This window comes from Pituophis catenifer, unplaced genomic scaffold (genome assembly GCF_029215685.1).
Source record: "Pituophis catenifer annectens isolate HBS135680 unplaced genomic scaffold, rPitCat1.0.hap2 SCAF_3, whole genome shotgun sequence".
NCBI lineage: Eukaryota > Metazoa > Chordata > Lepidosauria > Squamata > Colubridae > Pituophis > Pituophis catenifer.
Genome location: NW_027256883.1, coordinates 2,276,626 through 2,302,899, shown reverse-complemented (window position 1 = coordinate 2,302,899; position 26,274 = coordinate 2,276,626). Strand labels below are relative to the sequence as shown.

The following is a 26,274-nucleotide window of genomic DNA, read 5'->3' as shown; positions in this document are numbered from 1 at the left end:
CAGAAGCTTCTTCTCTTTCGGACTGACGGGCGAGCGGTGGCGGGGCTGAACCGGGCCGGCCTCTCGCTCCGTCCCCATCCCCTAGGAGAGCCCAGGAGACCCCCAGCCCAGTCCCTCGGACGGGTCGGCCCCGGAGCTGCCGTTGCCCCGCCGCTGGGAGAAGGCCGAGACCGGGCGACGGAAGGCCCTGGGGCGGCTGAGGGGACCTCGACTGGTGTGGACTCCCCCAGCGTCGGTTACCTGCCTCCTTTGACTCCCGGCGGCCTCCGAGGTAGATTTTCTCCCTCACGATCCGTCGCTAACCCGGCCTTTCGGTTGCCCTCCGAGTCCTCGACTTACGACCACCGCGGAGCCCAGGGTTCATGTGGCCGAGCGAGACGGTAGTTCAGTCAGCTCTGGCCCGCTTTACGGCTTTTTTTCTTGGCCCCGTTGTTAAGCGAATCACTGCGGTGGATAAGTTAGGAACGCGGTCGTTAATGCGAATCTGGCTTCCCTCCCCTCCCCCTTTGGACTTTGTTGGTCAGAAGGTCACCAAAAAAAAGGGGGGGGGATCACATGAGCCCGGGACGCTGCGACCATCATAAGTATGAATCGGTTGTCAAGTATCCGAATGTAAATCACGTGACCGTGGGGATGCTGCAATGGTCGTAAGTGTGAAAAATGGTCATAAGCCACTTTTTTCAGCGCTGTTGTGACTTCGGACGGTCACTAAGTCGAGGACCACCCGTACACCGTTAAGTAGATTTTCCTTCCAAATGATTTGTCCCTGAGCCCTGATGATGATACCTAGTTGGGTAAGGAAAGAGCTGAAAGAAAACAATTGAGGTCAGAGAGCACCAAGGACCCCACAGTTCAACCCTGAGCTATGGATACTCTCTTCAGTTGGTGACGGTTCGTCTCCATGGTCTCCTCAGGAGTCGTCTTCAACACCTTAATCCCAAAGTGTCAATAGGATAGTCTTCCTGTCCTGCTTCTTGACAACTTTCACTTTCAGATAGTCTTGGGAAATACCAAGGCTTGCGACAATGCTGGTCTTCTGAAATAGACATCTCAGTAACAAATATCTTTTCCCAAGTCCCAAAGGTGCTTTTTCAAGACATTTCGCTTCTCATCCAGAAGAATCTCTCTCTCTCCCTCTCCTCCCTCCCTCTCATTCTCCCCTCCCTCCCTCTATTTCCCCCACCCTCCCTCCTTCCCCCTCTCTCTCCCCCTCCCTCCCTCTCCCCCTCCCTTCCTCTCTCCCGTTCTCTCCCTCTCTCTCCCTCTCATTCTAACCCTTCCCTCCTCCCTCTCCCTCCCCTCCCTCCCTCATTCTCCCCCTCCCCCCTCCCTCCCCTTCTCTCCCTCCCGTTCTAACCCCTCCCTCCTTCCCCCTCTCCCTCCCTCTCTCTCCCCCTCCCTCCCTCCCTTCCCCTCATTCTAATCCCTCCCTCCCACTCTCTCCCCCTCCCTTCCTCTCTTCCTTCCCTCTCCCTCCCTTCCTCTCTCCCCCTCTCCTCCCTCCCTCTCTGTGTCTCTCACACACACATACTAGGTGATCACAAGACCCCTGGAGGCTACACCTATCATAAATATGACAGTTGCCAAGCATCCGAGTTTTATCACATGACTATGGGGCTACAGCAACAGTTTTAATTGTGAAAAATGGTCATAAGTCCCTTTTTCAGTGCTGTTGTAACCTTTTTTTTTTTTATTTGATTTATATGCCGCCCTTCTCCAGAGACTCAGGGCAGCTTACAGCGCGTTAAGCAATAGCCTTCATACTTTTGTATATTTTATACAAAATATGGCAAGATTCGAACTTACTTTAATTGCAGACAGCTGGTGTTAAATTACAGTGCTTTTGTCTGCAGAGCTATCCAGGCTCTCCTTGGATCTCATTTAGTAACCTTGGTCACTAGATGAACTGTTGTATGTCAAGGACTACCTGTATACGTATGTGTTGTTGTCTGCATGTCACTGCAATCGCTTGGATGTTGACATCTCTGCTGTACAGAATGCCACTACGCTCCTTCTATTGTCATTCCAGGTATAACTGTATTGCATAGCAAATCTAGTTGACTTGTAAATTTTTGGGACATCTCTACCATGCCATCAAAACAGGTCCTAGAAGATTTCTTTATTATCATTGTCCTGTGAAGGTGCTTTGGATGGCTTTCAAACGATTTTCATCATCCTCGCTCTAAATAAATAACTGATCCTTAGAGATCAAGGGTGCACATGCTGGCTTATCTTCTCTGGCAGTTTCAGTTTCAGTGCATATTTGGATGAGGCTATTTTTGTATCTGAAAAAAGTAAATTTGATCAGAGACTGATCGCACATTTGTTTATTTTAGGACGGAAGAATTCGAAAATGGACACCCCCATCTCACACTCTTCTTACCAGTCTTCCCAATTGGACAGAAACATGTATTATATCTTGACTGAAAACTTCCATTATGGCAGCAAGCTTTTCCATGCAGGGAGTATGTGTTATCTGAAAGAACAGATATACCTGCAGCACATTAGCAGAACGTCTACTCGCATGTGGCGGTTTATCATGGAACAGGATGGTTCCGTGGCTACTGTGGACGTGGAAAGCCTGCAGCCGGTGAATGAGAAGATGGCCGACTTCCTTCTGGCCATTGGCAACGCTCAGGAACGCTTGAACTGTTTTCTAGACAGGCAGGTTCTAGATGCTGCCATGATGGCTGAACTAGGTCAGCAGGTCTTGGTGGATCTGGATGATCAATTTTTCCCCGCTACCATCCGCTATATTGGGAAACTTCACAAGAGCCCTTTACCATCAGGGGTCTATCCAATTTACTTTGGAGTGGAATTGCAGGTAAGACGGATTTAAAAAAGGGGCTCTTATTTTTGTGCCGGACTGTGACAGAGTACAGGTAGTGCTCGACTTACGACAGTTCATTTAGTGACCGTTCAAAGTTACAGCGCAGCACTGAAAAATGTGACATAGGACCGTTTTTCACAGTTAGGACCTTTGCAGCATCCCCATGGTCATGTGATCAAAATTCACCTGCTTGGCAACTAACTCATACTTATGACGGTTGCACTGTCCCACGGTCACGTGACCCCCTTTTGTGACCTTCTGACATGCAAAGTCAGTGGGGAAGACAGATTCACTTAACAATCGTGTGACTAACTTATCAACTGCAGGGATTCTCTTAACAACTGTGGCAAGTAAGGTCGTAACATGGGGCACTTAACAAATGAAATGTTGGGCTCAATTGTGGTTGTAAGTCGAGGACTACATGTAGTCAGTTTATACCTGTTGTATGCAGATCTGTTTTCTGATCACTGGTTTATAAGGTGAGTTTTTAATATAGAATTTTTTTTTCGTTTGGAAGGATGGGAATTTAAAATAGAGATAGTCCTCGACTTACAACAATTTGTTTAGTGAAATACCGAATTAGTGCAATGCACCCAGAAAAATTCAACCTCTGCCCCAAATCTAAGAGATATTATCTTCTTGGGGAAAGAGTTTTGACTTGCTTTAACCCTAACCAGATATGCAGATTTGTGGATATGCTGAGGAATTCTGGTAGTTGAAGTCCACAAATCTTAAAGTTGCCAAGGTTGGGCACCCCTGGGCTAAGGTTGTGCTGTGGAGGCCCCTCAATCATGACCTCTGTCTGCTACTTCTCCAGGGTGATGGTGAAGGCAGAGGCCGCTGTGCTGGCAGCGACCATGGGGCAGAATACTTCAAGTGTAAACCCAAGTGCGGCCTTTTCCTGCCATTCAACAAGCTGCAGTTTCTGCCAGCGTCAGAGACCAACCAGATGGAGGAGAAAAGGCAGAACGCTGATGGGATCGTGCCGGTGAAAATGGGTGACCCCGTTGGCTTTTATTTAGATGATGCCTTCACACGAGGGATAGTCCTGGAAGTGTATCAGAAGGGAAATGAGTGGATGGTGAAAGTATGTCCGGTAAGGAGGTCTCCAAGAGAAAATTAATTCCTGAAATTTATTTGTCGGTTTTATTTGCTTTTTTTCTCTCGTCTCAAAGGTGCTTTTCAAAAGGCAACTGGACTTTTCTTTTTCTTTTTGAAAATGTTTTGCTTCTCATCCAAGAAGCTTCTTCAGTTCTTCAGTTCTTGGATGAGAAGCAAAACGTTTTCAAAGAAGAAGAAAAAACTGAAGTCCAGTTGCCTTTTGGAAAAACACCTTTGGGAAAATGTCTGCAAGTAGCAGACAAGCTCAGTGAGCACCAAGGACTCCACAGAAAAGTGTCACCAATTAATTTGGTCTGTGAATTAGCTTTTGGTTTCCCACTTGTGAAAATGATGTATTCTCAGTGCTCAAGGCAGCTCCTTCGATTTCAAGCTCACCTTCGTTTCAGAGTCCTTGGTGTGGGGTTTGCTCTATATTTAAATACAGTAGCCCCCCTCCCCGGTCTTGGTGGGGGGTATGGTTGTTCCTAAGGAATTCCTGGAAGTTTGGCATACAGACAAACCATCCATCAATAGACCCACAGAAATAAAACTTATTTGCACACCATTCAAAACCGATGATGAAAAAACTAAGAAGGAAGCAAGCAACTAACATCCAGATAAGCAGGGATTAATACCAGACAGACAATTCTAGCAGAAAACAATATCCTAATCAAGGAATTATCAAGTAGAAAACCATTTCCCCACCAACATTGCCAGGATAGGCAACTGAATATAAGCCGCCTTGGATCTTCGGAGAAAGGGGGCATACAAGTTGAACAAATAAATAAGAGAGCAAACCCCACATTCACCAGCACTGATGATGTTACCTATCTGAGTAATGAAATTTCTGCAAATAAACAACCACACTTAATCTTCACTTTAAAGGAAAACCAAAAACCAGTTGCCTTTTGAAAAGCACTTTTGGGACAACCATGACCTGGATGACTGAGAATCTCCATCAACATGACACTTATTTCTATCCTTTGTTATTTTCATGAATAATTTAAGATGATGGAACATACTTAATACTCTTTCCTCCTTCTCTTTTCCCCACAACAACAACCCTGTGAGGTGCATTGGGCAGAGAGAAGGTCCAAATGTTGATACTTCCATGTTCAGGGATGGGACAGCGGCTTAGGTGGTCCCTTCATGTGGCAGCTTTAAACTGGGGAAGTAGAATGACATTCTAAATGGGCAACTTGACAAGTAATCTTTTGCTTCACCAGTGAAATACTTGACTGACTATTGTAGAGGATCAGGGCCTCTGCTTGAAGCTCCAGAAAGCTGCTTCATCAGCCTTAGAACATAGAACATAGAATAATTATCAGGTGCAAGGAATTGGGATATAGAGTTAGGTCCAAAATGCTACCTCTAAACAAGAATCTGGACTACTAACAGCCAAGGCAAATTGGCAATAGATAAGGTTTAAGGTTTATTTGGATTTATATACCGCCCTTCTCCTGAAGGACTCAGGGCAGTGAACAGCCAAAGATAAAACACATACAATATAAAGTTTAAAAATCAATTTAAAACATATTAAACAAATTAGAGTCAACAGAATTCAAGGAGGGCCTGACTTAGATCTCTTGTGGGCAGGAAGGGACTCTAAACTGATGACGTGTTTGATCTCTCCCTCCCTCCCTCGGGCTCGGCCTGGTCATCTCCTACAATAATAGGATTGGAAAGGACCTTGGAGGTCTTCTAGACCAGCCCCTGTTCAAGCAGGAGATCCTATACCATATCAAACAAATGGCTGTCCAGTCTCTTCCTGAAAGCCTTGAGTGATGGAGCACCCACAATTTCTAAAAGGCAAGCCGTTTCACTAGCTGATTTTTCTCACTGTCAGGAAATTTCTCCTTAGGTCTAGGTAGGATCTCTCTTTAATTATTTTCCACCCTTTACTTCTTGTCCTGCCCTCAAGTGCTTTGGAGAATAAGGTGACTCCCTCTTCTCTGTGATAGCCCCTCAAGTGCTGGAAGGCTGCTATCATATCACCCTTTGTGATAGGATAAAGTGATGCAAAACAGCCTCTTCTCTATTGGCTGGATTGCTGAGAATTGGGGGAGCTGTAGTCCTAACACAACTTGGGGGAGTTGTCCTGATTGTAAGCCACCCAGAGTCACTGAGTGAGCGGCCATACGAATCCTCTGAACAAACATACACACACATTGAGCTGGCTGCATTGTAGGAGGTTGGGGTCCATAGGATTCTTTCTGTTCATGCCTTTTGTGACTCACCTGGAGAACAGATGGCGCTGGGAACAGTTACCAGCAATAATGGTCTTCTTATTTTGAGAGAGACAAATGTGACACAGTGCTCTCTTTCAGAAAATCTCCACTTCCTTAAACCCATTTGTTTCTTTGCTTCTTAGATGGGAAAGGAAATAAAGTTTTGTAAAAGCTTGTAATACTTGCTTTGAGGAAGGTAGAAGGAAATTGGAAACTAATTAGCTTGGGGGAGTCCGATGTCTCTGCAGGGGACATACGCTACCAGTGCAAAACATAAATGCTTACAATAAAACATAAAAGTTAAGTCACCACGGAAATGAGATCTTTGAGGAAAGCTGCTGGAGTGACCAGAAAAGATAAAATCAGGAATGAGATCAAAAGAGAAAGAATAGGCATAGAACCAATATTAAGCACATATCGAAAACAGCAAATAAAGTGTCTTGCTCACCTGGAGAGAAAGGTCTTGGGATTCCATACTTTACAAGGCATATAAAAAAGAAGAGAAAGTTAAAGAACACGAGGAAGACCCAGTCAGATGCCTATTTAAGAGCAGAAAGAAATAGAACAGAATAGTCATTGCTGAATGATAGGAGGAAAGCATTTGTTAAGTGAACTCAAGAGCATGGTAGAAAACGCCTGTTTTCCTCATCACAGCAGACTCAATTTGTAAAACGGTATAGACAGTTCTTTGTGTATTGGGGCATCCTTTTACTTTTTATAAGGATACGGTCATAGATAGATAGAGATGAAGTTGCCCGGGGTTGCCAGATTTCCTGAGATTCTCACCATCTGATCTCTGAGAACATTGGCAAAGAAACATTGGTATTTCTTGGGGATTGCTGATTTAATGAGGGGTTTCTGTAAATGCGATTGAGGGGCTCCACTTGTGTGTTGCCAATTAACGTTCTGCAGTGTTCTTCAAAATGTTATTTATTTATTGATTGACTTACTTATTACTTATTACTTATTACTGTCTGTTCATCCATCCATCCATCCCTATCTATCTATTTGTCTGTCTGTCTGTCTGTCTGTCTGTCTGTCTGTCTGTCTATCTAGTTTGCCTATCTCACTTTCCAAGTGACTCTGGGTGGTTTACAGATAAGTTACCACCAATCTTTTCATAAGATTAGGTTCTCAGCAGCTGTTGTTAGCACCCTCGTGAACTGAGTGTGGCACCTAATAATTCCCCTGGATTTTTTGTTATGTACAGGACTTTGGTCTCTGCATACGTACTTGCCTTTTTCTGAAAGGAAACCTTTTTCCTTCAACTAATACTATTTTAAAATTAGAGAGTTATCTTAAATCACCTACATATAGTTATCTTAAATTACCTACAAATAAAATACAGAGGCAGGTGTTATCCAAACTCCCTTTAGGGTAAAGAGAACTTCATTTCTCATAAGTACAGGATGATCTGATTTTACTATTCCATACTACTACTTTACTACATAATATACTGCATAGAAAAATGCCTTCCTGACAGCTGACATTTTAAAACCAATCCTCTGGAGTTGGACAAAGATTGGGCTGAAACTCCCATTGTATTTTGCCCTTGGCTAAATTGATTTGGAATCTAATTATGTAAGGAAGACAACAGATTGCCTGCATTTTTTCTAGTGTAAATTCATCAACATGAATTTGCCTGTGGATATTCTCAATCATCCAGGTCATGATTGTCCCAAGGGTGCTTTTCCCAAAAGGTAATTAGACCGTCTTGTTTATTTTCTTTTGAAAACATTTTGCTTTTCATCCAAGAAGCTTCTTCAGTTTTGAGAAACCAACCCCCGCCCCCCCCCCCCCAAAGAAAGTCTAATTGCCTTTTGAGAAAAAAACACATCTGGGACATCAAAACGAACTATTTATCAAATTTATTTCTCATCTTGCAGTTCAGAAGACTCTGGGCAGGTGAACGATGTTTTTGTAGAATTCCAACACCTGTTATATGTCGGAAAAAAGGAGGAGACTCACTCCATCCACAACCATCCCTCATGCTTAGATCCTAAAATCCAGTTAAGTCTTCTTTCTTTCCTTTATTTTAGGAGGAAGAGGGCTCAGCAGACGTTTTCCGAGACATCCCTCTGGATTCAGTGGTGAAGGAGGAGCTGCTCTCCTTAGGTAAATGGCTTTCTGGACAGCCTGGAATTTTTATTATCCTGATTTTGGGAGGGTGACTGAAAAACAAGTATACAGGTGGTCCTCAAGTTACAACCATTTGTTTAATGAATGTTCAAAGTTACAACAGCACTGAAAAAAGTGACTTATGACCATTTTTCATACTTAAGACCTTCGTAGCATCCCCACGATCGTGTGATCAAAATTCAGGTGCTCGGCAATGGACTTAGGACCACTGCTGTGTCCCTAGGTCACGCAATCCTCTTTTCCAACTTTCTGACGAGCAAAATCAATGGGAAAGCCAGATTCACTTAATAACCTTATTACTAACTTATCAACTGCAGCGATTCACTTAACAATCGGAGCAAGGAAGGTCGTAAGATGAGGCAACACTCACTTAGCAAATTCCTCACAATAACAGAAATTTGGGGCTCAATGGTGGTCATAAGTCGAGGACCACCTGTAGTCAAATATACCGGAACAGAATGTCACACCTTGTCTTATATGAGCTTTTAGCAATGAGGAAAGCAAAACATCATCAAATCAGAATGAAAGGGTTCAGCAGAAATAAATAGACAGGCCTGGCTTTTCTGTGTTTGATACAGACCAGGATTCTGGGCTCCAGGAATATTTCAAGCGTAAGAGAAGCGAAAGTGCAGAGAATTTGGAAGACAAGACGGGCTCTCTGGATGTCAACTCTGTGGTCCAGATCAACTTAGACAAGGGGCAGGCTGTGACAGGGACTATCCGTTGGATTGGCTGCCTGCCTAACACCCAGCAAAGGGTGGCTGGAATTGAGCTGGTAAGCACCCATCCTTTGTACTGTGTCCCTGCGCTCTTTTCTCTCTCTCTCTCTCTCTCTCTCTCTCTCTCTCTCTCTCTCTCTCTCTCTCTCTCTCTGATGTGAACTTTTCAGCTTTTAGACAGATCAGGAGGCAGAGCACTGAGCTATGCCTGCAGAATAGAAACTGCATTCATTCCCAGCAGCTGGGTCCCCCTGGTGCCAGAGCCTCTGAAGATGGAATGGATCGTTGCTCCCATTGGATTCTCTCCGTTAATCTTTCCGGAGCCAGCAGGCATTTGAAGTCTGCTGATCAAAGGTCCCAGTGGGAAGGTTTGGCCCAATTCTTTGGCTTCCTCTTGCCCAGGAGATGATAATGAGGGAGCTTCCATTATTTATTGTGCCTTCAGTACGTTGTGTGTATGTGTATACCATGTTTCCCCGAAAATAAGACACTGTCTTATATTTTTTTGAACCTTGAAATAAGCGCTTGGCCTTATTTTCAGGGAGGTCTTATTATTTTGGGGCGCGTGGAGCAAGATGGGGCTCCTCTTGCCATCTTACCTGACTTCCAGCTCTGTGTTTAAATATTTTCAGGGAGGGCTTATTTTCGGGGAGAGGCTTATTTTAGCGCATTCGCTCAAAAGCCCAATTGGGTTTATTATCAGGGGATGTCTTATTTTCGGGGAAACAGGGTATGTATACGTATATACACTCACACCCACCGTGTTTCCCCGAAAATAAGGCCCAGCCTTATTTTCTTTTAGGCCCCAAAATAAGCACTAGATCGGTGCCGCCATCACGAGCCGAGGTAGGGGGTGGGGCAGGGCAGGGCTCTCACCATACCACGGTGCCTCCTGTGTGAAAAAGTAAGACAAAGCGAAAGACAAAGCGGGCGGGGTGTGGGAAAATGTCCATCCAGAAAAAAGAAAACGGAAAGGCAGAAAGAGCCGGGTGAAAAATCACACCCTTCTGCCTCTCGGGTTGCTTCACCTTTCTGGAGAGAAGCCAAAGTTTCGATCCCGCTTCTGGGGTGGATAGACTCAAGGCACAATAAATAATGCAAGCTCCCTCGTTATCACCTCCTGGGTAAGAGGAAGCCACAAGGCAACCTTATATAATATAATATATAATACATACATACAGTACATACGTATAATTATATAATTATGTATATAATATGTGTGTGTGTGTGTAAAAACAGTTCTTATTGAAATTATCAAATACAGGTAATCCTCAATTTACAGTAGATAAAACGGCACTGAAATAAGTGACCATTTCTCACACGACTATTGCAGCATCCCCATGGTCACGTGATCAAAATTCGGACATTTGGCAATTGAGGCAGATTTCTGACAGTCGCAGAGTCCCAGGGTCACGTCATCTCCTTTTGCGACCTTCTGACCAGCAAAGTCAATGGGGAATTAACAAATGTGTTACTAACTGAACAACTGCAGCAATTCACTTAACCACTGTGGCAAGAAAGGTCGTAAAAGAGGGGGGGGGAACTCACTAAACAAATGTCTCGCTTAGCAACAGAAATTTTGAGCACAATTGTGGTCGAGGACTACCTGTAATAGGGACCTGTAATCCTCCCTGACAGGATGAAGAGAACAACGGTCTTTCTGACGGAGAGTGGCAAGGTGTGCGCTACTTTACCTGTCCTCCCCATCGGGCCCTTTTTGTGCGGCTGGAGTCGTGCCAACCAGATTCGCGTTTCCAGGGAAACAAGTGCCTGTTTCAGGAGCCCTCTGAATTCAGTAAGTCCCTTCCCTGCAGCGGCCGGATGTTGAGCCCATGGAATCCTCAATGGGCATCGGTTTGAGCCCTTGGTCAGGGCAAGAAAATGAGGGTATATGTTTATTTATTTATTTATAAGTAATTCAAGGCAACAAACATACCTAGCACTGCTGCTTCCTCCTGTTTCCCTCCCAACAACAGCCCCATGAGGTGGGCTAGGCTGAGAGAGAGGGACTGGCCCAAAGTTCCCCAGCCTGGTTTCACGCCTAACGCGGAACTAGAACTCACCGTCTCCTGGTGATTGACCCAAAGTCACCCAGTCGGCTTTCATGCCTAAGGTGGGACTAGAACCTAGACTAGGTTTGTCACACAGTCAGTCAGATGTTTAGACTCGGTTTGGTGTTTTTGGGGCCCTAACGAAGGACCTGGGATAGCCAGAGGTGGTTGTCTGATGATGTTCAAGATCTCGTTGCTGGCAATTGACTGGTGGAGATTTTGTCAGTGTATTAATATTTAAGATTTAATCTTCAGTTCGATTCCAGTCTGAGACTGGTAAAAACTTAACAGATCAAGTCTTAATCAAGGACCTAAGAGTTGTTAAGGTAAGCAGTTCTGAATAAGGTGGTTTTTTGCAAAGGTCTGACGAGTTCAAAATTTCCATGTATCTAGGCAGCTTTTGGGGGATTGCTCCAAGGGCTCTTGTTACTATTGGTACAACCATTTCTTTCTTCCTCCACAATCGCCCGACTTCAATTTGCAGATTGCGATATTTCGTTATTTTTTCTAGCTGTTTCTCTTCAATTCCTGCATCACCTGGTGTAGCAATATCAATGAACCACATTTTTTTCTTCTCCATAATAGCCATGTCAGGGTGTTGTAGGCCAGAAGTCAGTCTGTCTGGATCTGAAAGTCCCACAGGATCTTGACTTGCTGATTTTCAAGAACTTTGTTAACTACTATTACTACTACTACTACTACTACTACTACTGCTTCTTCGTCTTCTTCTCTTCCTCCTCCTCCTCCTCCTCCTCATTATTATTATTATTATTAATTTTCAACAGAGAATCCTGCTCTGTTTCAGGTGAGGCGGACAGCCTGTCTGTTCTGAGCAACTCCCCACCCCTGAGAGACCAGGTGGCTGTGAATGTCCTCCGAGGGCGGATGAGAGGGATCCAAGGCCACTGTAACTCCTGCTACATGGACGCTGCCCTATTCAGGTTGGCAGCCCTACCGAGCTTCCTTCACCCTGCAGGTGAAGGTACCGCCTTTGGGACTGCTTGTTGATAGCTTTGCTTTTCCTCCCCTCCGTCTCCTTCTCCCTAAATCTCTCTGTCCTCCACCCTGATGCATTGGACTGACTGGCACATTTTCTTTTGCTACAGTCTCTTCTCCTGCACCTCGGTGTTGGATTCCATGCTGTATAAGCCCCCTCTCCCTGCTGATGGGCGCATTCAAGAGATCCTCCGGGACAAGATCGTCAACCCTCTGAGGCAGTAAGTGGCTCTCTGGATCCTCTGATCAGTTGCTTCAGAAACCCTCTGATGGACAGGGGAGTGGAGGCTCAAACGTGTGTGAAGAACGGTTGCAGGAACTGGGCATGGCTAGTCTAGTGCAAAGAAGGACTAGGGGAGACATGATAGCAGTCTTCCAATATCTCGGGGGCTGCCCCTAGAAGAGGGAGGCAAGCTATTCTCCAAAGTACCTGAGGGTAGGACAAGAAGCTCCAGCCAAAAACACCTATTTGGAGAAAAATAGTGCAAAATACATCATAAAATGAGATCGGCCACTTGGGTGTCTTGATTCATGACCGTCACAATGGGAATTCCAGGCTCCATTACGGTCGTAAGTCAAGAACTTATCTGTAGCAGTTGGACCAGGCATGGCATGGATTTTAGTGGCCTGAATTGAAGCCATGTCGTAGCTGCAGGTTTCTTTTCCTTCACCTTTCAGAAGTAGAATAAATTGAATGCAAAGGACTGGGATTTGGAGAACTGGTGTGCAGATAGTGGCCGCCAGCATTTAGTTTTTGATTGTGTCTTGAAATTTTCCTTTTTGCCTGGGTCTTAAACAGGACCGGCTTTGTCGCTGCCAAAAATGTGATGGATCTTCGGTATCAGCTGACCGAAAAGGGACAGTCTTCCAGTTTTGCTACTTCGGAAAAAGGTGCCTGCCTGCCTTCCTTCCTTCCTTCCTTCCTTCCTTCCTTCCTTCCTTCCTTCCTTCCTTCCTTTCTCTCTCTCTCTCTCTCTTGATTTGAAATTGTGAGATTCTGATTTCAAAATTGGGGGAATGAAGGTGGCTGCTGTGATTTTCATGGGAGGGATGGGGCAGGAGGCAGAGATTATCGAGTAGATTCCCATGCTGAGCAGTGGTTTGATGATCTGTCTTTTATCTTTTATATGTAACAATTTTATTAGTTTATGCTATAGCATTTAATGAAAATACAAATGTAAATAATAGGAAAGATCGGGAAGGAAAAAGGGAAGAGAAAAGCGAAGGAAAGAAAAGGAAAAAGTAAGAAAAGGTATTGACTTCCGACTCCCTTCGGTGCAGTAGAATAAGGCATTAATATCAAACATCAACTTTTTAACTTTTAAATAATAGTATAAACTAGTCATTTCTATAAGAACAGACCTATTGAATTGATAAAACCGAAAATCAAAGTTTCATTTTTTTTCACACCTCAAGCACAAAGTCTACAAATGGTTTCCAAGTAGAAATAAACAATGATCGAATGAACTAGAACTGGCTGGACTGTGCCAAATCAGAGAGCACCTCTTTCTTGGAGAAAAGGCAAAATAAGTTTTAAAAATTCTCTTAGTTAATTCCGTGCAGCGCTACAGAGCATGAAATTAAGAGCCTTAGAACAGTTAGAACAATCAACCAGTGGAAGGGCTTCCCTCCAGCTGTTATGGGTGCTCCATCACTGGCAATTTTTAAGAAGAGATTGGAGAGCCATTTGTCTGGAATGGTGTAGGGTCTCCTGCTTAAGTGGAGGTTGGACTAGAAGACCTCCAAGGTCTCTCCCAACTCTGTTATTCTGTATGATCTTATCTGGCCAGCAGAGCATAAGGGAGATTCTGTGGGACGAGTGCTTATTCAGAGAAGGATTTGTGCTTGTGGCTGCAGCAGCCTTTGTTCTCCGTGGAGGGTGGGAGCAAGGGGGGTTTGTGTGTCACATGGCCCTGCATCTGACCTGGGGTGCCCTCTGCTCTTTCAGACCCCGAAGAGTTTCTGAATCTGATCATGCATCGCATTCTTGGACTGGAGCCACTCTTGAAACTGCAGTGAGTCTTATCACACCACCCTTCCATCCTCACTTGGGTTATCCTGAAGGGGGGAAAAAAAAAAGCGTTGGAAGGGACTCCGTGACCTTTGAGATATGGACTAGTGGTAACCAGTGACTTGGTAAGAGAGGCCTCTCTAGCAGGGGTGAAATGCTACCGGTTCAGGCCGGATCACCTGAACCGGTAGTAAAAAATGCTACTGGTTCGCTGAACCAGTAGTAAAAAAATGGTACAAAAAAAAGTTCCCTCACTCAGCTATTTGTCAGAACATTTTTTTTTTTTACTTTTTAAGCATTTTTTTTACTACCTATTCACCTGAACCGGTAATTTAAAAATGCTTTAAAAAGGTTAAAAAAAGGTTCCCAAGATCACAGCTGTGCCGCGCGATCGTCGGGACCTTTTTAAAAAACTTTTTTAAAGCATTTTTTTACTACCGGTTCGGGTGAATAGGTAGTAAAAAAGTGCTTTAAAAAAAGTAAAAAAAAAAAAAAGGTTCCGATGATCGCAGGGCACAGCTGTGATTGTTGGAACCTTTTTTTTTTTTTTTTTTACTTTTTTAAAGCATTTTTTTATTACCTATTCGCCCGAACCGGTAGTTAAAAAATGCATTAAAAAAGTTTTTTAAAAAACTTCCCAAGATTGCGCGCCACTGCTGATTCCCCCCTGCTGCTCTACTTACTTCCCCAAGCCTACTTTTGGTGCGAACTGCACATGCACGCCCTTAGTGCGCGCTTGGTGCACATGTGCGGCCAGCGAGCCAGTAGCAAACCAGTTCAGATTTCACCACTGCTCTCTAGGCAAGAGAGAAGTAGATGGGAATTGGAAGAAGGCCCACCCAGGCCTGGTCCGTGCTGGAAAAGGGCTTATAAATGCAGCCGGTCAGACCTGCCTCGGCTTGAATTCCTCTAAGTATAGAAACCAAGTGTGGAATAGCTGACACAGGCCTCAGAAGTCTCAGGGAGCTGCCTCTTCTGCAAGCAGGAAATTGACCACTTCCACCAACACTGACGAGGCCAATCACCAGTATACAAAATGAGAGCCAGCCCCACTTCCGTCCAGCACTGATGGTGTTGCCTAGTTGGGTAATGAAACGTCTGCAAGGAAACACGCAAGCTCAGAGAGTGCAAAGGACCTCACAGTCTTCCTCCCCCTCTTCCTCCCCTCCCCAAAACCCTCTCCTTCTAACCCTGATTATGTTATCTGGTTCAGTAATGAAATGTCTGCAACGAAACACTCAAGCTCCGAGAGTACAAAGGACCCCATAGTCCTCCTCCCCCTCCCCCTCTTAATCTGTCAGAGAAGGATATTGGATTATCTGAAAACAGTCTGGCCAAAGTTTGATTTTTCACCTCCACCTTCACCACCTCCTTCTCTTTCTCCTTGCAGACACAGCTGGTCATTTATACCCTTTCTGAGGGTTGTTGAGGCCACCTGGAGGTTTATCCTGTGTCCAGGTGGCCTCAAGGACCCTCTAAAAGGATGCAAATGACCAGCTGTCTGCAAGGAGTATCAATCCCTCCATACCCCACCATCCAGTCAGAGCTGAAGAAGCTTCTTGGATGAGAACTTGAGAAGCGAAACATCTTCAAAAGAAAAACCAGAAAGTCCAGTTGCCTCTTGAAAAAAAAAGCAACTTTGGGACAACCAGGACTTGGATGATGGAGAATCTCCACAGACACTTGTGAATTTATCTTCTGATTTTCCAGTGTGACCTATTGGTGATAACTTGAAACCTCAAGGAGCAGAGAAATAAGCTGAAACTTGGAAGTTCAGGTTTTCCCGCGTGCCATTTTGGAAAGAGGTCGGGGGTAGATAACGCTGGCTCAGGAGGGAGGAAGTATCTTCTCTGGGTTGCACTCCAGAGGTGAAATGTAAAATTTGTTACTACCGGTTCTGTGGGCGTGGCTTGGTGGGGGTGGGGGTAATGTGACGGTGGGCGTAGCCAACTTTTTTTTTTTTAACTTTTCAAAGCATTTTTTCTGCAAATGCAAAAAAATGCTTTGAAAAGCCTCTGCCCATCAGGAACACAGCTGGGATCGTCAGAGCCTTTTCAAAGCATTTTTTTAACCACCTCTTCCGCTGAAGAGGTTGCAGAAAAAAATGCTTTCAAAGTCTCTCTGATGATCCTAGCTGAGTTGCCTGATCGTTTTAAAAAATGCTTTGAAAAGTCTCTGACGATCAGCAACCCAGCTGGGATCGTCAGAGAGACTTTTAAAGCATTTTTTTCTGCAACCTCTTCTGGGGACCACCTCTTCCCTGGAAGAGGTTGCAGAAAAAAATGATTTGAAAAGCCTCTGACATCCCAGCTGAGCCACGCGATCATCAGAAGCTTTTTTTTTTACTTTTAAAAGCATTTTTTCGGTGGAAGAAGTTGTAGAAAAAATGCTTTTAAAAATAATTTAAAAAAAGCCTCTGATGATCGTGCGGCTCAGCTGGGCATGGTGGAGGGGGGGGGGGGCAGGGGCGCAGGGATTTTTGCTACCGGTTCTCCGAACTATCTGCTGCCATCGCTACCGGATTGGGCGATCTGGTCCGAACTGGGAGCATTTCACTCCTGTTGCACTCCCACCACGGCTGGTGCTTCTCGGTTGAACAAGAAAAGTGTGTGGAGGCTGCAGCTTATCTCTGCGTAGTTGAAACTTCCAGATTTCCTTTGGTTCCTTTTTCGGGGTTGGACCAGAGACGGTGGCTCACCAGAGTGCTTCTGATTTCAGGTCCGGAAGGTTGAAAGAACAGGAGTGTTACTGTTACCAGATATTCATGGACAAGCAGGAGAATTTGGTGGTACCCAACGTTCAGCAGCTTCTAGAGCATTCCTTCCTCACCTCGGACCTCAAGCTAGTGGAGGTGAGTTCCTCCTCCTCCTCCTCCTCTTCTTTCATAAGTGCTGCCCCCCCTCCCCAAGCAGCATGGTCTTGAGAGCTTGTGGCTGGTTTTCTTCTTGCTACATGCAAGGACCTGGGAGTTGCATTCAGTAAAACCTGGAGCAGTGTTTTCAACTTCGGCCCCTTTTTATTTATTGATTTATTGATTGATTGATTGATTGATTGATTGATTGATTGATTGATTGATTTATTGATTTATTTATTTGATTTTTATACCACCCTTCTCCAGCAGGACTCAGGGCGGTGAGGATGGGTGGACTTTAATTCCTTGAGGATGGGTGGACTTTAATTCCCAGAATTCCCCAGGCACAGTTAAGAAACTGCCTTGAGGAGTGGCCTCAGGAGGGGGGCCTGGGCCTGGTCTTGGTCTGGCCAAGGTCTCAGATTCCGGGCCAGGCCTAGAAGAACCTTCTCTCTGGAAACTTTGACACAAGTCACGGCCAATGAGCAAAAACTGGACCAGGATCAGTCGTTCAGTCCCTGGTCATCTCACAACTGGACTACTGTAATGCACTCCGCATGGGGCTACCCTTTAAGAGCATTCGGAAGCTACAACTGGTGCAGACTGCAGCAGCGCAGGTAGTTTTGGAGCCCCCAAGAATGGCCCCTGGGACACCACTGCTGTGCGAGGTGCATTGGTTACCAGTCTGCTTCCAGGTGCAGTTCAAAGTGAAGCCCCTCATGGCAGGGATGCAGGTTACCTGAGGGACCGTCTCACCTCACTGGGATTGACGTGTACTACCTGTGCCAGCAGAGGCAGCATGCTGTGGCTCCAGGAGTCACAGGAGCAGGGGTCCAGAAGCAGGGCCTTCTCCGCTGTGGCTCCTGCCCTCTGGAACATCTTGCCCCCAATGTGAGGTTGGCCCCAACCCTCCTAAGAGGCTTTTAAGGCCCCTGGCTCTGCCGATTGGCCTGGAATCCTGATGGGGGGGGCACTTCATCCTGGAGTTGTTTAGCGGATTAAGAGACGATTCCATCCCCACTTCGTTGCCTATTGCTTCCCTCTTTAACCCTCTTTGTTAATCTCAATATTAATATGTACTGTTTTAATGCTTTATATTGTCCTTTTTATCTTCTTGTAAGCTTCCCAGAATTTCCTGGTGGTGACATGGATGGCCTAGAAATTTAAGAGAGAGAGAGACGGAGAGAGAGGGAAGGAGGGAGAGGGGGAGAAAGAGGGAAGAAAGAGAGAGAGAGAGAGAGAGAGAGAGAAAAGAAAGAAAGAAAAGAGAAAGAAGGGAGGGAAGGAAGGAAGAAAGAAAGAGAAAGAGAAAGGGAGGGAAGGAAGAAAGAGAAGGAGGGAGAGAGGAAGGAAGAAAGAGAAAGAGAAAGGGAGGGAAGGAAGGAAAGGAAGGAGGGAGAGAGGAAGGAAGAAAGAGAAAGAGAAAGGGAGGGAAGGAAGGAAGAGAAGGAGGGAGAGAGGAAGAAAGAAAGGAAGGAAAAAAGAAAGAGAAAGAAAGAAAAAAAAAGAAAAGAAAGAAAGAAAAAGAAAGAACGAAAGAAAGAAAGAAAAGGAAGAAAGAAAGGGAGGGAAGGAAGGGAAGGAGGGAGAGGAAGGAAGGAAGAGAATGGAAGAAAGAAAGAAAGAAAGAAAGAAAGAAAGAAGAAAGAAAGCTTTGTAGGCAGAGCTAAGAAGAGACAGATCTACCTGGCCTGTGGGAAAGAGCAGGGCCACATGCTGGGGGTGAACTTGGCAGAAGCTGAACTGGTGCCCACAGGCCCTCCGCCCTCTGGGGGCTGCTGATCTCCAGATGGGTCCATTCCCATCTGCATTTTTCCCCTCCAGATCCCGTCCTGCTTTATTCTCCAAATGCCTCGTTTTGGGAAGGAGTACAAAATGTTCAGCAAAATCATCCCTTCCTTGGAGCTGGATATCACCGATCTGCTGCTGGACAGTAAGTCCTCTGGGACGGGGGATGGGGGGGGAGAAGGGCATAAAATGCTCAATAAACCATCTCCCTGTTTTGAATTTTGAAACCCACCACTGATGTGTATAGCCACAAGGAGTAAGGCCTCAGCTGCAAGCTGGGCAGTTGCTGAGCCCCTGAAATCCAGTCACATGACTGAAGAGGGACGGGGTGGAACTTTGGAATCGGGTCAGAACTGTCCGGTATCCATGGGTCATGAAACATGCACAGTGTCAGGTAACAGGAAATCATCATTAGAACTGTTGTGTTGATTTCTGAACTCCCTTTGATGCAGTAAAATAAAATAATTGGGTGTGTGTGTGGTTGGGGGTATTTTTATTATTTTTACTTTTTATTATTTTTATTTTTTCTACATTGTGTTTTTATTATCTGTAAGCCACCTAGAGTCACTGTTAGTGAGTAGGCAGCTATTTAAATTATCTAAGATAGATAGATAGATAGATAGATAGATAGATAGATAGATAGATAGATAGATAGATAGATAGATATAGACAGACAGACAGACAGACAGAGATTGATAGATGAGAGAGAGAGATAAAAGTACCAATCCTTTTTACTTTTACATAATAATATAAACTAGCCATTTCTATAACAAAAAACCTATCTAATCAGTAAAACCCAAAATCAAAGTTTCATTTTTTTCCACCTCGAGCACAAAGTCCAGAATTGGTTTCCAAGTAGAAACAAAAGTAATTGTGTTTTTTTTTTCTTTAATCAAAGCAGTCAATTTAGCCATCTCTGCTAACTCCATCAACTTTTGCAGCCATTCATCCATTTTGGGAATCAAAGTATCCTTCCATTTTTGTACTTTTTTCTTTTCCTTTTCCTTTCCTTTCCCCCCTTTCCCTACACTTTCTCTTCCCTCCCCTACTATTTTCTTTGGTATTGTATTTTATATTATAAACTAATAAAAAAAAATATCCCGTTTCATTAGAATGGTTGCCATGATGAGGGCAGGCCTCTGGTCTGAAAGGAAATTTTCTGAGGTCTCCCTTTCTGTAGGATTTAGGCTTTGGATCAGGGAGATGCTTTGCTTCTGACTGGGGCAGCCAAGTGGCCTCCGGGTTCCTGGGGTCTGTCTGGTCTCTTGTGAATTGTAGGGAACGGATGAAAGTTGCAGGGGCTGATGGTTGCATTCACACTTCAGGTCCCCGGGAGTGCTTTGTCTGCGGAGATATCGCCACTCTGGAGTGCTCGGCATGCTTCAGAGACAAGATGTTCGCTGGCACGGGGCTGAAGCAGTTTTGTGACTCTTGTTGCAGTCAGGTGTGTGGTTGTTTTTTGCTTTTTCTTTTTATAAAGTTTTTATTTTTCATAAACACATTTACATGTACAGTCATTTCCATCATTTTTCATTCATCTTTTCTTTTAACTTTCATTTTTCATTTTTACTTTTTCAGGGCTGCTCTTTTACCCTTTACCTTTACTCCAACCTTTCTTCTTCTCCTCCCCTTCTCTTCCTTCCTCTTTCTCCTCCTTCGTTCCTTCGTTCTTCCTCTCCTTCTTTCCTACTTCCCCTTCCCTTCCCCCACTCCTCTCTTCTTCCCCCCTTCTAACCTTCTCCTCTACTCTTCTTTTCCCTCCCGTTTCTTCCTCTCCTTTTCCCTTTCTTCTTTCTCCTCCCCTTCTCTTCCTTCCTCTTTCTCCTCCTACTTCCTTGTTCTTCCTCTCCTTCTCTTTCCTATTTCCCCTTCCCTTCCCCCACTCCTCTCTTCTTTCTTCCTTCTAACCTTTTCCTCTGGTCCTTTTTTCCCCTCCCTTTTCTTCCTCTCCTTTTCCCTTTCTTCTTTCTCCTCCCCTTCTCTTCCTTCCTCTTTCTCCTCCTACTTCCTTCATTCTTCCTCTCCTTCTCTTTCCTACTTCCCCTTCCCTTCCCCCACTCCTCTCTTCTTCCCCCTTCTAACCTTCTCCTCTACTCCTCTTTTCCCTCCCTTTTCTTCCTCTCCTTTCCCCTTTCTTCTTTCTCCTCTTCTCTTCTCTCCTCTCTTCTCCCTTCCCCTCTGTCCTGTTGTTTCCCTTTTCAGTTCAATCTAAAGTGGTATTTGAGCAGCCCCGATTTCCTAATCATCTTTATTCTCATTTCAATTTCTTAATTCAATTATTATTTATTTTTATTTCATCATTTGCGTACATTTTTATAATATCTCACTTTTTTCCCTTTTACCCCTCCCCCCTTTCTCCTTTTACTTGACATCATCTGGGTATCTATTTTTCTAATTCTTTTCTCCCATCTATTCTCTATCTATTTTATCTTTGTGTCCTTATTCGTGCTTTTTTTCTAACCAATCATAAAATTTATCCCCTGTCTTGAAATACATCGACTCCTCTTTATCTTTTATTCCCAGTGTTAATCTATTCATTTCTGCACATTCTAAAATTTTCTTTATAATTTCTCCTTCCAGCGGAATTTTATCTGCTTTCCAGTTTTGTGCAAATACAATTCTCAATACCATTCAAGCGTGGGAACTGTGAAGGCCATTCAGGAAGCTTTATCTTTTTTTCTTGCAATTATTCTGTGGTTGATTTGAAGACAGATGTTGGAGGGCTGTGTTTTTTAAGATAAATCAACCGCATTTCAGCTTCAGTTTATTCAGGCCTAGATCAAATGATATCAGATCAAAGGATAGTTTCCACTATCCCAAGAGCTTTCTTTTAATATGTACATTTAATATACAGGCAGTCCTCGACTTACAACAGTTCATTGAGTGACCATTCGAAGTTGAAAAAAGTGACTTACGACCATTATTCACACTTATGGCCATTGCAGCATCCCCAGGGTCATGTGATTTACATGTGGATGCTTGACAACTGGTTCACATTTATGACGGTCGCAGTGTCCCGGGGTCACGCTGTGAAGACCTTTTTATTCCATCAGGCGGGATTGGCCTAATCTCTTCCCTTTTTAAATATGTAAATTTTAATCTGTTTTTAAATTATTGGGGTGTTTTAATTTGTCTGGGCCAAAATGATTTAATTTGATTTTATCTGGTTTTTTAAATTTTTTGTATCTATGTTATTTTATTGTTTGGCTGTTCACCGCCCTGAGTCCTTCGGGAGTAGGGCGGTATACAAATCAAATAAAACAAACAAATAAAACAATAAAACAAACATGACCCCCTTTTGCGATCTTCTGACGAGCAAAGTCAATGGGGAAGTTGTTAACAACTGCAGTGATTCACTTAACAAATATGGCAAGGAAAGTCGTAAAATGGGGCAAAACTCATTTAACAAATGTCTCACTTAGCGACATAAATTCGGGCTCAGTTGTGGTTGTAAGTCGAGGATGATCTGCCTATTACCAATACATGCTATTGCTCTCTTTTCCTTTAACTAATTCACCTCTTTCCTCCTTCACCTCCAGCAAAATTGTTTTGTTTTCCACTCTTCTTCTAAAGTGGTGTCCAGTTAATTCTTCAATTAGTCGAAGGCAAATAGGCTCATTTTATTTCATTCCAGCCATCACCATAAATTTCCTGAAAATTGGTATGAAGACTTTATCCAATGTATATAGGTGTTACGGACCTCCCCTCTTTACAAACCTTCCTTTTTTTAGGTGTCTCAGAGATTTCATTCTCCACCTCCATCTCACAAGCAACCAGAGTGTTTTGTTCAAGGGAAGCTCTGTGTGTGTGTGTAAGTAAATCCTGTGTTCCTAACATCAAGGTCTCCTGCCTGAGAAACCTCACCAGTTCCCCCTCGCTCACTTTCAGGCTCACTCCCATTATCAGCGAAGAGGCCATCAGATGACCAAACTGCGCATCCCCAAGGAATTCGCTCGGGACAGGGTGCGGGTGCCACGGGAGAAACTGGAGCTCTTTGCCGTTCTCTGCATTGAGACCAGCCATTACGTTTCCTTCGTGAAATACGGGCCAGAGGAAGAGAACTGGATGTTCTTTGACAGCATGGCAGACCGACACGGTGAGCCATTCATTTGTTCGTTCGTTCGTTCATTCGTTCATTCCCTGCCTTTATTTGTAAGTAATGCAAAACAGCAAACATATTTAATATTTTTTCCCCACCAATTTTCCCCGTAGCAACAATCCTATGAGGTGGGTTGGGCTGAGAGAATCACCCAACCAGCTTTCATCTCTAAGGCGGGATTAGAACTCACCATCTCCCAGTGATTGGTACAAAGTCAGCCAGTTGGTTTCCATGTCCAAGGCAGGACTAGAACTCACGGCCTCCCAGTGATTGGCTCAAAGTCACCCAGCTGGCTTTCATTCCTAAAACGGGACTAGAACTCTCAGTCTCCTGGTGATTCACCCAAAGTCACCCAGCTGGCTTTCATGCCTGAGTTGGAAGTAGAACTCATTGTCTCCAGGTGAGTGGCCCAAGGTCACCCAGCCAGTTTTCATATCTATGGTGGGACTAGAACGCACCATTTCCTGCTAATTGTCCCATAGCCACCCAGCCAGCTTTTATGTCTAAGGTGGGACTAGAACTCACTGTCTTCTGGTAATTGGCCCAAAGTCACTGGCCAACTTTGATGCTTAAGGTGGATCTAGAATTCATCATCTCCCTGTGATTGGCCCAAAATCATCCAGTTGGTTTTCATGCCTGACAGGGCTAGAATTCACTGTCTCCCAGTGACTGGGCCACAGTCACCCAGGCGGCTTATATGCCTAAAATAGGACTAGAATTCCCTGACTGCTGCTTGTAGCCTGGTGCATTCACCACTAAATCAAATGTTCCTTCTGCTTCCTTGGGGGGCTTGGGGGAGCAGATGTTCAGCTCTAAACACTGGGGTGCCTGAGGGCTTTGTGGGGATCTCTGGAAAGTGGTCCCCCTCTTTCCCAGGCAAGCCAAAACGTCTGACCCTCCAATCCGTCTGTCAGGTTTCGAGGTCGTCTCAAATAAATTGCATTTCAAACAAAGTCTTTGAAGAAAAATTCCCATTTATTAAGCACGACATTCTACCTCCGACTCATCGAAGCCAACACTGACTTCCAGACCCAAAACTCTCCCTTTCCGTTCCCCACTCCCCTGCACTCATTGGCCATCTTCCAAGTCACTCTACCCCTAATCTACTGCTCCAGCTCAAAGGAATTTCCCCCCTCCCATCCCATCTCCTAGGGGATATTATCTCCAGGGAAAATAAGTAGGCGAAAAGTCAAACGTCCCTTTCCAGACGCCTCCACTTCTTCTTATGTCAGCACTAGAGTAAATGCAGCTTGAAGTGCTGACACTGTCTCTCTCTCCCTCCCTCCTCCACTCAGGTGACGAGAACGGCTACAACATCCCCACGGTGACCTTGTGCCCGGAGGTTGCCAAATACCTGGAGATGCCCGTGTCCTCCTTGGCCATGGAGCAGCCCCGGGACATGGAAGGAGTCGCCAAGCGCCTCTTTTGCGACGCCTACATGTACATGTACCAGAGCAAGAAGATGGCCCTTTACAAATGACGCCCACGCCGGAGGCCCCCGGCTTCGTGTCCCCAGAAGAACGAACCTCCAGGCCTTTCCTGCAGCTCTTCTCTCCTGCTCTGCTGCTCACAGCGCCCCTTCTCAGGGACTAAGCGAAGGCAGTCCTGCCAGCCAGAAGCCCCTGCGGTCGAGACTCCCCCAACCCCGCATCGATCTGCAGGGTAGGAACATGGTTGGTAGAAGAGTGTGATCGACATACCTCACTTCTCACTCCACTGAGCTGTGGCTTGTAATCTTCGGACTGATGTGCCCTGCCCCTTCCATGGACCACAGCTAGCAACACAGAAGCTGAAGGTCAGATTGGGGGTGGGGAGGGAAGGAAGACTGCCTGGGCTGTAACCCTGAAGCAGGAAACCCCCAGCCCCATTTCCGGCCTGATCTGATTCCACAGAATCCGGTGAGAATTCCTCTTCCTGAATCGACTAATGGGCATTTGTGGACAAGGAATGCTCACAAACTCTGCCCTGACTTTGTCTAGGAATGCTAAGCGACCAAAATGTCTGTGACTCTTTGCACATGGCCATTTTTAATGGTCCCAGGGCACCCATTATGGTGCCCACCCTTTAAAAAATGACATTTTTTAAGATTAGGGGCTCCAGGCTGAAGTTTCATGATGGCGCCTCAGGTTGCACCTTCAGCGGTCCAAGGGATATGGGAGATGGGATATGGTTGATTGGGATATTACCCCAATCAACCTCCCATTTATTGTTTTAGTTTTTCCATTTTTGATGCGGCCGTACTGTGTACAGTCAGCTCCCATCCAAAGCAAAGAGGGCAGCAACTTTGGGGTTCAGCTTAAATTGGGCCTCAGGTTTAATTAATTTCAATGAATTATTATTTTAATAATTTAAATCTCACAAAGTGCCCCAGCAGCACATTCAGAAAAATATCTAGTGAGCCTTGGGCTCCTTAACTAATTTCTGCTTTCTGATGCAAACAGATACATCCCTGGATTTGCCTATGAAAATTCCAAGATATAGAAATGACTTTTCCTACCGTAAGTCCGATATGTTTTTTCCTGTAGGCTGTTCTCTTTTATCAGCTCATCTAATTCTAATTTCCATCTCTAAGTGCCAAGGTTATGAAAGGTTCTTCTTGAAGCATCAGCTACGAAAATCCTTCAAATGAACACTTGTAAGGCTGATTGTTTCCCCTGACTGATCCTCATTTCCCATCCACCCCCAAACAAAATAGCTTTCTTACTTTCTGTCTTCGTAAATACTATGAAATAAAGCTTGCAAGGAGCAGGGGAAAAAGTGCCTTATCTACACGGCCAGGTGTATAAATTTTAGCTCTTTAGCTGGATGCACTTTTCTTTCCTCTCTGAAAAGATACTGTCATGTAATACGTTGTCGCTGAAATTTCTCGCACTTCAGCTTCAGATCAGCACTTCCAATTACGGCACTTTTCAAAACAAGGCTGCCTCTTGGGGGAGAAAATAATACTTGATAGTAATACTTGGTATAGATGTCGGAGATCCGTCTCGCTAAACAGATCTTGGCACACTGGCAAGTTAATTACTGCAATAAAGAGGTGCCATTTATGCTGCAGCTACCTTGATTTTATTTTGGTTGTGGGCCAGATTCGGTTTGTTTGCTTAGAATAATTTTTAAAAAAATATTGTAAATGTGTAGTTTTTGTAAGTTATGTTGGTTTGATCCAGGAGCATCCAAACTTGGCAATTTTTAAGACTTGTGGACTTCCAACTTCCCAGAATGGCTGGCTGGGGAATTCTGGGAATTGAAGTCCAAAAGTCTTAAAAGTTGCCAAGGTTGGATGCCCCTGGAATATTCAGTGCTTTTTGCCCTTTCAAAGAAAAACCACATGCTGAATTGTATTCTCTCTATCTTTTCAATCTGTAGCCCTTCTTTGCTTTCATCTCAGGAAAAAAAAAAGAACTTTTTGTATATGTAATGTCTCTTAAAAAATGTCTTCCAATAGAGCCTTATTTTTAACTTGA

General features: G+C 44.6%; 1 protein-coding gene across 1 annotated transcript; it reads left to right on the top strand.

Moving 5' to 3' along the window:
- Window positions 1–185: 185 nt before the first annotated feature.
- On the top strand, window positions 186–26,274 carry LOC139314566 (ubiquitin carboxyl-terminal hydrolase CYLD-like). The gene is made up of 15 exons (XM_070940249.1): window positions 186–271; window positions 2,337–2,824; window positions 3,648–3,926; window positions 8,199–8,274; window positions 8,877–9,073; window positions 10,656–10,812; window positions 11,874–12,009; window positions 12,175–12,285; window positions 12,864–12,955; window positions 14,013–14,079; window positions 16,794–16,926; window positions 18,751–18,859; window positions 20,040–20,158; window positions 22,603–22,810; window positions 24,109–26,274. Exons 2-15 carry the CDS (start codon window positions 2,354–2,356, stop codon window positions 24,291–24,293), a joined length of 2,340 nt encoding a protein of 779 aa, XP_070796350.1. The 5' UTR covers window positions 186–271; window positions 2,337–2,353; the 3' UTR covers window positions 24,294–26,274.

What these genes read in the sequence shown, in the direction of transcription:
- LOC139314566 (XM_070940249.1), top strand. Translation starts at nt 2,354, where the DNA reads ATGGACACCCCCATCTCACACTCTTCTTACCAGTCTTCCCAATTGGAC. An exon ending in ACTTTGGAGTGGAATTGCAG is followed by an intron (nt 2,825 to 3,647) that starts GTAAGACGGATT and finishes CTACTTCTCCAG; the next exon opens with GGTGATGGTGAAGGCAGAGG. An exon ending in GGATGGTGAAAGTATGTCCG is followed by an intron (nt 3,927 to 8,198) that starts GTAAGGAGGTCT and finishes CCTTTATTTTAG; the next exon opens with GAGGAAGAGGGCTCAGCAGA.